At 32.9% G+C, this 12,973-nt stretch overlaps 1 protein-coding gene across 1 annotated transcript; it reads right to left on the bottom strand.

Moving 5' to 3' along the window:
- Positions 1–3,287: 3,287 nt before the first annotated feature.
- On the bottom strand, positions 3,288–12,337 carry LOC125862838 (WD40 repeat-containing protein HOS15-like). The gene is made up of 14 exons (XM_049542964.1): positions 11,408–12,337; positions 11,002–11,058; positions 7,339–7,462; positions 5,788–6,026; positions 5,651–5,667; positions 5,345–5,483; positions 5,132–5,195; positions 4,877–5,035; positions 4,650–4,771; positions 4,486–4,560; positions 4,271–4,324; positions 4,113–4,186; positions 3,901–3,975; positions 3,288–3,650 (listed from the first exon to the last, which is right to left on the bottom strand). Exons 1-14 carry the CDS (start codon positions 12,335–12,337, stop codon positions 3,431–3,433), a joined length of 2,349 nt encoding a protein of 782 aa, XP_049398921.1. The 3' UTR covers positions 3,288–3,430.
- Positions 12,338–12,973: the final 636 nt, after the last annotated feature.

The following is a 12,973-nucleotide window of genomic DNA, read 5'->3' as shown; positions in this document are numbered from 1 at the left end:
TTACTATTACATCCTATCATATATATAGAGGCAAAAAATATGGTAAGTGTGAATTTTGAGATGTATGAAACGTTATGATTAGAAAGGTGTTGGTTCCAAAAAGGCATTTTGAATGAATTGTTGAATGACTAAACTACCCTTCAAGCTCCAATAAAAATATTTCTTTTTTAAAACAGTAACACCCTGGTTTAAATAAAAATTATGTTGCCAAGAGTTGAATTGTTAAATTTATTTAATAATATTTTTTTTTGGGAGGGGGAGGGGGGGGGGGTTGATTTTGATTGTTCTTTCCTTCGAGCTAAGATAAACCCTATCAAAACCTATTAATGTAAACATCAAGGGCGAATGCATTTTTTACCTAAACTACATACTAGATTCACCTAGGGTTGTCTATCGATTGATTCAGTTCACTTTTAAAGTTTATCAATTCGACTTATCAATTATCGATTTATAGATATGCTAAATCATTCTAGGATCATTAAAATCTCAATTTATCAGTTATTGATCATTATTTGTCGTATCGGTTAAACCGTTAAAATTTTGTACACAAAAAATCAACGAAAATCACTTATAAGAAACATGGTGACAAATCAATCGAACCATGCACATTACTTGACTGATTGCTTCTTCCTCAAATGCCAACACATAATAATTGAGAGTTGGAGATAGTCAAAAATAAAAATATGAAAATTAAACTATAAGTCAAGGACTTTATACGTAGAATGATATAAATATAATTTATTAATTTTCTATCGAATTTTCAGTTAATCTCGATATAAGTGCCTATCAAAGTAAATCTCTTATATTCATTGGTTTGATGTGAAAACACTTAAGTTTTTTTACCCATAAAAATATTTATCTGTCAAACATTTATTTTGTAGTTAAAATGGTAAGTTTGAATGTTATTTTGTTTTTCCCCCCTAAAATAATTAGTCAAACTTTAATATTACTCCCCTCCAATCCAATCCACCAAACACTATTTAAAGAAAAAAAACTAATAATTTATGAATTGGAAACGTCGAAGCAGGCTGTGGCTTATAAATAGGAAGATAAGTACCTATTAATCCGGTCACCCCTATCCCGTGTACCCCCACCCCCATTATATATTCTCCGCTCTGCTCACAAGTCTTTACCAAGAAAGTGCTAGGCCCTACCTCCTCCTACCACCCCATTGTACATATATACTTTGTACTTTATATCGTCGGTATCCTTCATTCCTTCTATCTCATATACTTGACTGATTTTAGTCAGTGGAAACATTGAAGAAAAAGGGAAAGAACAAGCGTTGATATTGGAATCTTCAAGATGACGAGTTATTGCAGAAGCTAGTAGAGGAACATGGAACAAAGAACTGGTTAGTTATTGGTCAATTGATTCCAAATCGATATGGAAAATCATGTAGGCTCCGGTGGTGTGATCAACTTCTCTTCAAGTGGATCATCAACCTTTTACTCCTAAAGAAGATGATACTATTATCAGAGCTCATGCCAAATTCGGTCATCAATGGGCTCTAATATCCCGTTTGTTACCGGGTCAAACCAATAACACGATAAAAAATCATTGAAATTTCACCCTTAAATGGAAGCACTCTTCCGTGTCGGAAGATTTGACATTCGGAAATTCCCAAACGTTGTTGAAGAGATAGTTTAGTATTAGGGCGGGTACACATCCAGGTAGTTCAGATGCATCTGACTTGAGAAATTTGGATTTTTCTAAGTTCCCTCAGTTGTGTCTTTATCCTCCCATTGCACCACCAGGTGGAAATTTGCCTCTTTCAGTAGTCTCACCAGTAAGTTGGTCATTCTTAAGAGTTGTTAACAAATTTAAAAATAGACAAGCGAGTGAGACTTTCTTTTATTGGGATGTTGAACTTGATTCATGGAAAGATGGTCGACTCCGGATTGACTACAATTTTTTTGGTGATGTCATATCTTTTAATATCATAATATATCAAATAAACAAGTATTGTTTGATTTATGAATCATTCATTCCAATATAAAGCATGTGCAATTCTTGAGGAATACATATTGAAGAGATGGACAAAAAATGTTACAAAAGGAATAAAAGATCTGCCAAGAGTTGTCTTATCGATGAAAGTTCAGAATCTAAGATTGTTTATACTAATAGTGTTACACAAGTCTATTACAGTCTTACTCATCTTAGCAAATCAAATATGCAGTGTTGTGATTTTTTTTAAGAAATCTCGAAATTGCTTCGTTTGAGTTAGATAACTATCTAGAAATGTTGCATAGTACCATATTTCAGCAAAAATGGTTGAAAGATATAAAAGATAAGATATTGGACCCTCTTCGTGTAAGAGCTCCAATTGTGCGCAAAGAGCTTTCGAAAGGTATCGGGACAATCTAAAAAAAATACCCCACCAACTCGTGGGAAAACTAGTAAATACAATACAAGTCTTTATTTAGTTTTAATTTTCACAATAAGCTAATTATTTTTTATTTATCTATAGAAAAATCTAAAGTTATTATATCACTAGTAAAAAAAAATTGTTTGAGGATAATAAATATACTACATATACAGAAACCTTTACGGAACCTCCGCTGGGAGTTGGAGGATCAGTATGTACAGTCTCACAATCATTAGAGTCCATTTTGGACATTTAGGGGATAATCTATAGGAATTAGGCGATTCACCCAATTTTTCGTATGTGTTAGCCCATAAATATTTTGGGGATATGACTTCCAGACTTGCGAAACCTTTACGGATCCCTCCGTAGAGAGTTGGGGGAGCAGTACATACAATCACACAAATTTTTTGACTCCATTTTACTCAGTTAGAGGTCAACTTACAGGAATTAAGCGATTTTCTTAATTTTTCATGCCTGCACATGAACATTTTGGTGATATGTCTTCCAGACAATCTCACAATTTATAGAGTCCATTTTGGGCATTTAGGGCCAATTTATAAGAATTATGCAATTTTTTCCATTTTTTGTGTGTCCATGATTAGTTTGGTGATATGACTTTCGAACAATATTTTTGAGAAACCTTTATGAAACCCTCCGTAGGGAGTTTTGGGAGCAACACACACAGTCTTGCAATTTTTAGAGTCCACTTTGGGGCCTTTGTACAGGAATTAGATGATTTCTTCAATTTTTCGTGTGTGTTAGCCCATGAATATTGTGTCATAAAAAATCACGCTTGATACCAACTTTATTAATAAGTCAGATTATTGACATTCTAATTAGGCATGTCCAATTGAAGCATGGCTTAGATCGAATGTCTAAATGAAATATTTTGACAAGTTTAACAATCTATCATGCCGAAAAGAACCTCTATATGATTGATAAATCAATGAAAGAAAGCATGATACCAAACAAAGTCTTACATCATATGTCCAAATAAGCGCATATATTAACTAAAATGAAAATTTTAAGTTCCCAAGTCCTTTTAAAGCTATTCCTCAACATCTACAATCGCATATCATACACACAGACCTTCTTGTTTGCGAAACAAGCTGCAACCTTGTTGCCTTCCTTGTTCCAACACACTTCAAAAATGCAGCCATCACCATTGTAAGTTTTTACAATCTTGGCCTCCTTCATTGACCATATATTCATGCATTTATCCAATGAGCCACTTGCCAAGTACTCACCGTTCGGACTAAATGCAATAGAGTAAACAGGTTCCCTGGATTCAAAATGGAAAAGAACCTACTTAGTGAAAAACCAAAAACATTAAACAGGAACGATACAAAGATTGTGATGATCTAAAAGAAAGATACACGCATATTGATAGTTCAATTGAGTACTAGTAAACAAACCCCATAATACTCGAGCCTATCAATATTTGACATTTAAATAAGTGTGAATTTTATTAAGAGTGCCTTACTATCTCTTGTGTCCGTTCCTAGTAGACATAATGAGTTAACATCCATTACCTGTGACCGTTTAAGCTGTGAAGAAGACGTTTTAGTTCAACATCCCATAGCTTCACGGTAGAGTCAAATGAAGCACTACACAGACAATAAAGCAAAACCAATAAGTTCAAAGAACTAAAAGCAGGGTAATGTAATATATAATCGAGAACCTTGTGCTACCACTACATGAGAAAGAATACTGTAAACATGACCAGTAGCAATAGATAGCATACCTTGCCAGCAACAACTGATTATTCAGATTGCTTGTACCAGCGCCACTTGGACTCCATTTGATGGTATGTATCTCCTAACAAAAACATATTACTCAGTAGCTGATGTCTGATTTGATTAAATGAATCAACAAAGAAAAAGAAAGAACAAAAATAGATACTTTGCGATGTTCTCTGAAATCATGCAAGCAGACATCCTGTTTCATGCTCCATATCTGCACAAAAACAATAAATTATTGACGAAATCCTCGAGGGGCAGTGGCACATCACGCTGCCTCTCTACCTTATCCCATTTAAATAAAACCAAGCTTATGTCTGCTGCACGTTTCGAAACGTGACATGCGCCTAACCTTTAGAAGGACAAGATAGGAATTACCTTAACTGTGGTATCATCAGAGCATGAAGCCAGCAAGGAACCTGAGGGGTCCCACTTGATAGCATTGATTTCATTCTGCAATGGCGAAGTAAACAACCTTTTAAGACTATTCACGAAGGATACATCAACTAGTAATTCAACTTGCATAACATCTTAAGCATAACCTGATGTCCTGAGAACGTTTTGACTGGTTTGTTCTCTCCAACTTTACAAACATATATCATGTTATCAGCGGAGCTGCTCGCAAAAGAATCATTGTTTCGCCAAGCAACATCAAGCAATGGACCTGCATGGGGTTGTACAACAACAGTGAGAACATAAGCAAAACAAAAAAAAATCTATCCTTGCTCAGATATGAGGTAAAATATAAAGAATAATTGAGACAGAACACCTGAATGAAAATCAAATTGCTGCTTCGATTCTCCAAACTTCACATTCCAAACAACGACAGTGGTATCAATACTATCGCTAAGGAGATAATCACCTTTCTTGTTCCACTTCAAAGATATGATTGGCCCTTTATGTTTGTTAAGAGTACTAATCAATACCCCTGTATGAAAAGTCGGTAAGAGAAAAAAAGACACGAAAAGTGGTGGCAATTTATACATTCAATTTTCAAAATAAGTTTTTCCTCAATGCCCCTTACCAGATCGTTTCCAGATTCTGACTTGGCCATCGTAAGAACCAGTCGCAAGCAGGGTGCCCTCGCTCTGTACAAGAAAAACTCATATAAACAAGATCAAATATTAACAAGAAAATCAAATATGTAACCACAAGCAATGCAGTCTAATTTCAGAAAGTCCATCAGAAAAGTATAGATCAATGGAAGTCAGCCCAAAACAAGCAGTAGAAAACTCACATTCCAGTCAAGAGACGTAACACCCTTGTTTTCCTCAGTTGCTTGACTTTCCAAATGGTTCAAAACCAAAACATTTGGGATATTTGAATTACATGGACCATCTCCAATAGTCCAAATTCTAGCAGTAGCGTCTCCAGACCTAACGTGTTATTACACATGGTTAGCTATAATAGACATGATTCACTAGGCGAGTCTAAAACTACTCTCAACCTTTTAACTAGGATAATAAAAAACAGAAGTATGAATATGAACATCAGTTGATTCATATACGAGAGCAAAAATGAAATAAATGGTACTAATGCTTACCCAGTGACCCTTTTGGACTTCAAGCACAGACAAAAACCTAGCACAAGTTTAAAAACAAAAGAGAATTGCAATGTTAGTATAGAATACAGAACACAGAAGCTATATATTAGATAACCTATTGAGAAATCATGGCGAACCTCAGATGTATGTCCTTCCAAAACCATTACATCATTCCTTTCTCTGTCTTGTTCACGCTCTTTTTCTTTCTGTTGTTTCTCCATCTCCCTTTCTCTTGTAGGTTCTCGTTTGTGGTCAGCATTCGCCTTATCCTTCTGCCTAGGTTTATCTTTCTGAACCTTCTCCTTCTTCTCTTTTATTATTTTCCGCAGCTCATCTACATCCTTTGTAATGAGATCCAAAGGCTCTAGAGGTTTCTCTACACTCGATCGAACTTTAAGGTCACATCTACCATTTTACCTATCCACTTACAACAAGAAACTAAATCTCCATCTACAAATTGCATTACCCAATTGTAAAACCAAACTTTGACAACTTTTGAAGTACACACAAATGGAAAATACCTAAATGTGAGGTTTTGAGGCCATAACGAAGATGGGTTTGGGGGTTTCTGCTCTTGTTGTATATGGGTTTCATTTCTATTCAATTTTTTTGCTTAATAAACAAAAATTTCAACTAGGGATGAAAAAGTTACAATCTATCAAATCTATGAATCAACAGCCAAGAAAACAACAAAATTGAGAAATCAACAATGTCAAAATGAACCCAGAAAATTGGGAAAAGCGATTTTTACACATCAATCAGTTGAAGATTCAGCCATTGAAGAACATACCTTTGAGCTTTGTTGAAATCGATTGAGAGAAATTTATAATTTGGGCTAAAAGGGAATTAAATTTGTGTAGATTTTTAATTTGGTTGATTTTTTATTTTTTAATTTGGATGAAAATACGGGATACTCAATAAGCATCATGTTATGTTCACCTTTATTTTTTTTGTTTGAAGAAAAATGAATTTATACAACTAGATAGAGTTGTAATCATTTTGAAATTTTATTGAATTCAAATTCATAAAATAATTTGAACTAAATTAAATTTAGGATATATTAGTTTAAATAAATATTATAAATTAATATAATTAAATTAATTAGTTAAGTTAAATAAATATGAATTTAATTAAAAAGTTTGATTTTAATGAGCTAGCTTGTCAAATTGAGTTACAAATGATGAACACAAATTGTTATATTCAAATATGTCATTTTATTGTAGAGGTTCAATTTGATGTCATATGTCAAATGACAGGGTATGCCAAAGCTAATATGATCATGTAACATGTCAAAATGATATAGCATGTCTGGCAAAATGAAAGGTTAATAATAAAAAGGGCTAACCCATCGGTGGCCCCTTAAATTTGACACCAAATTTCACTTAGACACCTTAACTGAGTTTTGTTCATTTTAGACACCTTATGTAGGGTTCCGTTGTGTCATTTGGACACTTTTTTAACTATCACCCAAAAATAAAGTGTGTGTTAAACACTCGCCGATGACGTGTCAAAGTGACAAATTAAACAAAGACACATGTCATATATATAAAAAATAATTCTAAACTAATGACTTTTAAATAAAAAGAAAAATAACCACTGATTTGATGACATGTGGCATTTCAAACTCAAAAATAATTTTTTTTTTTAAAAAGAAATTCATTACTTCTAATTTTCATCAAGAAACTCACCCTTGTCTTCTTCACCCAAGCAACCCAGGCGTCTTCTCCACTCCATCCATCCCAACCCCAACCGCTCCTCCACCCCCACTAGATTGTCCATCATCTTTACCCCAACCTCAACCCCTTTTTCACTCTATCATCATTTCAAGAAACATTTTCAAAAGAATTTAATAACATTGAAAAAATTAATTTATAAAAGCATAATTTTTTTCTTTTCTTTACTTCTAAAAAGAATCAGTTATAACTAACAATGGAAGAATTGTTTTTTTTTTTGCATTTCTCGTATGTGCAAAGGATTCAAATATGTGAACAAGAAATAGAGTAATTATTTCATGGCACTGAAATTTAATTGTTGGATCTAAAGAAAAAGAATGAGAAGAAGATGATGGTTGTGGTGACTTTCAGATCTGTAAAATTAAAAATTGCTTCGATTTTAATAAGATTAATGGCGATAATACAGTGGCGGTGGGTTGATGGTGTGTGGTGGATGAGATAATCACAAAGAAAGAGGGAAGAAGATGAACAGTGTTTTAAAAATAATTTTTTGGTAAAAAAAAAACCTTTCACGCGCTGACTTTGAGTGTATTACACTCACCATGCCATGTCAGCGAAAAGTGTCAAAATGACACAACGAGATCCAACATAAGGGGTTTAAAATGAACATCGCTTAGTTGAGGTGTCTAAGTGAAACTTCGTGTCAACTTTAAGGGGCCACCGATGGGTTAGGCCTAATCAAAATATGGGCTTAAGTCATCTGCGACCCCTTAAAGTTATTCGCATATTCCACTTAGACACATTATCTTAGGTTTGTTCCAATTGAACACCTTTATTAGTCAAAAAAAATATCTATAGAACATTTTTTGACAATAAACAAAAATTAAAGATTGTGTGTCATACACTCGCCACTGACGTGGCATAATAACTAATGAAAAAATGACATGTGGTAATGGGGCCCATAATATAGGAAATACTCTAAAAGCTATGTTTTCAAAAAAAAAAAAAAAAACATTTCTTTCCCTTTTGCAGAAGCCCAGAACAACGCACCCACCCCTCGACGTCCATTCTTCCCCATTTTTTTTCTGCCATAACACACACAATAGTCGCTGGTTAAAACCATGTGCACTCTGATAATCATCCTCACTCCACCTTTTGAACTCTTTAACGATTTCAAAGAAAATAATTTCATATTCGTATTAGTTTTGTCAAAAAAAATGGAGTTTCGCTGGAATTATTTTTAACTCAATTTGATTTTTGTTTTTGATGAAATTCTTTTTCACAACTCAAATGAAAATCTTTATCAATAAACTCTTTTGATTTATTGTGTTTTGACTGGTTATTTATTTAATTAATGTTTTTCCGATGACGATAACAACAACCATGATATTGATAATGGCGGAATGATGATAGAAAGAAAGAATGATGGATTATTTGAGAAAGAGGTGTGTCGATGGTGGAAAAGGAATGGTGGACGAGGGTTCTAGGTAATACTATTGAATTGAAAAGTCCCATTGGGACTGCCATTTTTTCTTTAAAAAAAATTATGTTCATATTATGATTTTTCTTTTGTTGACGTGTTCATTTTTTATTGGTCCATAAAAAGATTTTTTTGGCTTCACGCGCCTCTTAAATGTGTATTACACTTATAATGCCATGTTATCAAAAAGTATTAAATAGGTACATGTATTGAAGGGTAGAGGTGTTCAATAGGTACAACCCCTAGTTGAGGCGTCTAAGTGAATTATGCGAACAATTTTAAGGGACCGCAAATGACTTATGTGTATACAAGTGACATGTACCGGTCAATCAAATATCGTCATGTTACTTAAATATGATAGAGCGAAAGAAGCATGTTTCATTCTACAACTATATATAAGGGTCCTCATAATTTCGAAAAAAGGACCAAAATTCTAACAAGAAGCTAGATAGAGCTCGTGGATGAAAGCGTCGCAGATTATCAGACTTCAAGTACAAATGAAAATCAAGTTCACCAAGGTTCAATGTTAACCTCAAAAACTCTTAAATTTATGTTCGAAAAAAAAATCAAAAAATTTATAGAGAATATAGCACTCATATATTGAAATCAAACATAATAATTGTTGTAATATTTTTTTATCTTAATTATTACTTTCTCGACACAAATTTATAATCTACAAAAATGTTTAAGATTTTTGTAAAAAAAAAAAAATCGACAAAAATAACTACATGTAAGAGGTTACACTTGTAATTAAGTGGCTTTAAAAGGCACAAAATATGTTGGACGTAATGCCTTATATTAGTGAGAAAATTCCCTACATTTTAACCAAATTGTTGTATAATTATAAAAGTAGGAACTAAATTAAAATCAAATAAGTGTGTATATATCTGATCCAGCTAAATAATGTTTAAATCGTTTATGGTATGGTGGAGTCAAATTTTAATGGAGGATAAATGGAGTATAAATTTTACCTTAAAAACATTTTTGACCTTTTTTCAAATAAGAAAGAACAAAGTTATTTTAAGGCAAGGCAGATAATTTCACTAGTATTAGAATTCTCATTAGAAAAAGTTACAGTTTATATAAAACTCTTTCAAGATTATTATTAAATTAATTACATAAATGTATATGAAGAAAGGAAATAAAAACAAAGTGATTTTGATTCCAAAATATATGGATTAAGTTCATTTTTAATGGAAATTCTAGTTATTCTTCGATCTTTAGATTTCAATTTGTTGAGAAGTTGACTTGAAAATTTTGATAATTTATGTGTCGATGGTGCAAATAAGCTATACATTCTAAAGATGAAGTATTACACATTGGCCGAAGATGAAATATACATTTCTCCGTTATAATATAAATAGAATTAAAGCTAGTTAGGACAGAACATATTTCATGATAAGTATTTCAATTCATAAAAAGTCGAGTTTTTTGTATTTAGGAATAAGGCACAAGTATCTCATGGACAATGACCGTAATTCCAGAGACATATCTTAACTAAACTAAGGTCATATTGCCTCGAGCTCATTTGTTTTGTAATTTTATACATTTTTTGGCTTACGTCACACTCTGTGACTCCACGTAGCTGAGGCGCGTGAGAGATGTTTGGACGCCACACAAGCCAAAAAAGTGTACAAAATTACAAAAAGAATGAGTTTTGGGATAATAGAACCTTAGTTTAATTAAAATGTGTCACTAAAATTTCGATCATAATCCAAAAGGATACTTACGCCTTTATCTCTCTTGTATTTACAAGGGACCAAGAGAATCAAAATTATATCAGATTTTGGCACTAGAGCAACACTAAAAATTGCAGAAAAACTTCATCAAAACAACATCATGATTTCACCAAAACAGCACCAAAAATGCATCAAAACAGCACCAAAAGAGCTGGACTAGATATACAACAATAATACAACACAAATTGCACCAAAAGAGCAGAGCCGAAAGATTCAAAACTGCACTAAAATTGCAGCAGAAAAGTATCGAAACAACATCGGAATTGCACCAAAACAGCAGCATCTGAATAGCCTCTAAAACAGTATTAGATTTGCACCAAAACAACCACCATAAAGCACCACAACTGCACCCAAAATAGCAATTGCAAATCACTGAAACAGCCCCAAATTTTACCTAAAGGAACCAAATTTAAGCCGCTAGAATAACACATCCAAATCAACAATGGAAGCACATAATACCTGATTGTCAGGAACTAGTGAGACTTGTCCATAAACCTCATTAGACGCCGCATCTGCCTGTAATCAACACACATATGCAAACCAAATGCCAGGTAACAAAACTAAGCAGAGAAAACTACATAAGCAAATAATTGAACCAAATATTCAACAAAAAGGAAAAGAGTAAAAACTACAGAACATGTCACACAGTAGTGTTATCAGGTTCAACAAAAAGGAAAAGAGTGAAGTTTATCATACAATATCAGTGAACACCTGTACTAAAGACGTAGTTATAATTAGACATGTCCAAACTTTAGCCTAGTACATTGAACATTTAACTGCTGCATTGATCATCAGGAACCACAACAAGTGCCAGCCATCGATTTTCGTCGTTACGAAAAAACCATAACTGCACCATCATATTAACCTTGAGACCATTTCTCTGGTGCACTGACATCCAGTCATTCAACAACACATAACTAGAACTTGAATTCATTGACCACTTAGCCAAATAAATGTTGCATACTTCAAGTGATGGCTCAATCAAATTGAACTTTATCTTCGACATTCTGTTGCAACTATCTCTTGTATCCAAAATCTCCTTCTCTTGTGCATTCAAGAATTCATCAGGATTAACAACTTGCTTCACTGGTATCGATAAACGCATGTGTTTCTCACTTAAATCAGTACTATAAAGTGGCTTCTCAATCACTAACGACACTTGAGATATCGAAACCCCTAATTCTTGAATCTTCTTCTTCAACTCCTCTGGCAGAACAGATTGTGAAACTCTGTTTCGCCTTTTGAACTGAAGCATTTTCTTGATTTTCTCGGCTTTTTCTTCAACTTTCTCAATTGGCTCTGTGGTGATCACACTCAAAGATTCAATCTTTGGGATTACTGGAACCTCGAAATCTTGAATTTTTTCAATTGGCTCTGTGATCACACTCAAAGATGGGATTACTGCAACCTCGAAATCTTGAATTTTTTCGATTGGCTCTGTGGTGATCATACTCAAAGATTCAATCTTTGGGATTATTGGAACCTCGAAATCTTGAACTGTATCACTAAATTCATTCTCTTCACGAAATTTGTACCTCGACTCTCTATGTATTTTGCTTCTCTTCCTACAAGGAATAAGGTAATATAAGTGTTCAATAGCATCAACACAAACCTCATTCTTTCTTTTTTCCTTCACTTTTCCAATCAACTCTGCTTCTTTTTTCTCTTCGTTTCGTTTTATATAATATTGAATCAACTCTTCGCGTTTTTCCCTCTTCATCTCTTCTTCTTTTTCTTCATCTTCTAAAGAAATTACACATTCATGTGTAACACAAGAAGATGAAGAGTCATTCATATTTTTCGTCCACGATTCACATTGATCATCAAACTCACAACAAGTATTATTTTCTTGCACCATAACTCTAATTCACAAGAAAACAACACAACTATAGAGAATTGTATAAATTTTTTTATATTAATATTCAAGTTATTTTATAGTTATACTAAAGTTTTCCTAGTTCTAACAGAAGGAGAAAATTAATGTAACTTGTCTGTCAAGTCTTTGTGTTATTGAAGGTTTAGGAAAGGTATTTTACATTAAATTTTATTAACTCAAGTAAGAAAACAAATTCACGTTTGATTAATTAAGTTTTTCTGTTTTTTTTTATTTAGGATTGTAATTTATGGTAATTTTCGTATAGTTTTTAAATATTTAAATTTTAAATTTTAAAATATCAAATTAATCTGATTCAATTTAGCATGTATATTAGTTGAAGTACGGTCAACAGCTCTCGTTTTATAAAATATTTTGAATTTGTAATTATCTATTTTTGGTATACTTTATACAAAATCTTTTTTTTTTTTTAAATCTTCTTCTTTTTCTCTTACTTGGTGTGCATATTCACAACTTATTTAAAAGTATTTGATTTCAAATAGGTCTTTTTTTTTTTTTAGCACTATTCTTTTCTTAGTGAGTAAAATCTGATTTCTC

Source organism: Solanum stenotomum, chromosome 4 (genome assembly GCF_019186545.1).
Source record: "Solanum stenotomum isolate F172 chromosome 4, ASM1918654v1, whole genome shotgun sequence".
Lineage (NCBI taxonomy): Eukaryota > Viridiplantae > Streptophyta > Magnoliopsida > Solanales > Solanaceae > Solanum > Solanum stenotomum.
The sequence above is the reverse complement of the archived record's forward strand: the minus strand, read 5'-3'. Positions and strand labels throughout refer to the sequence as shown.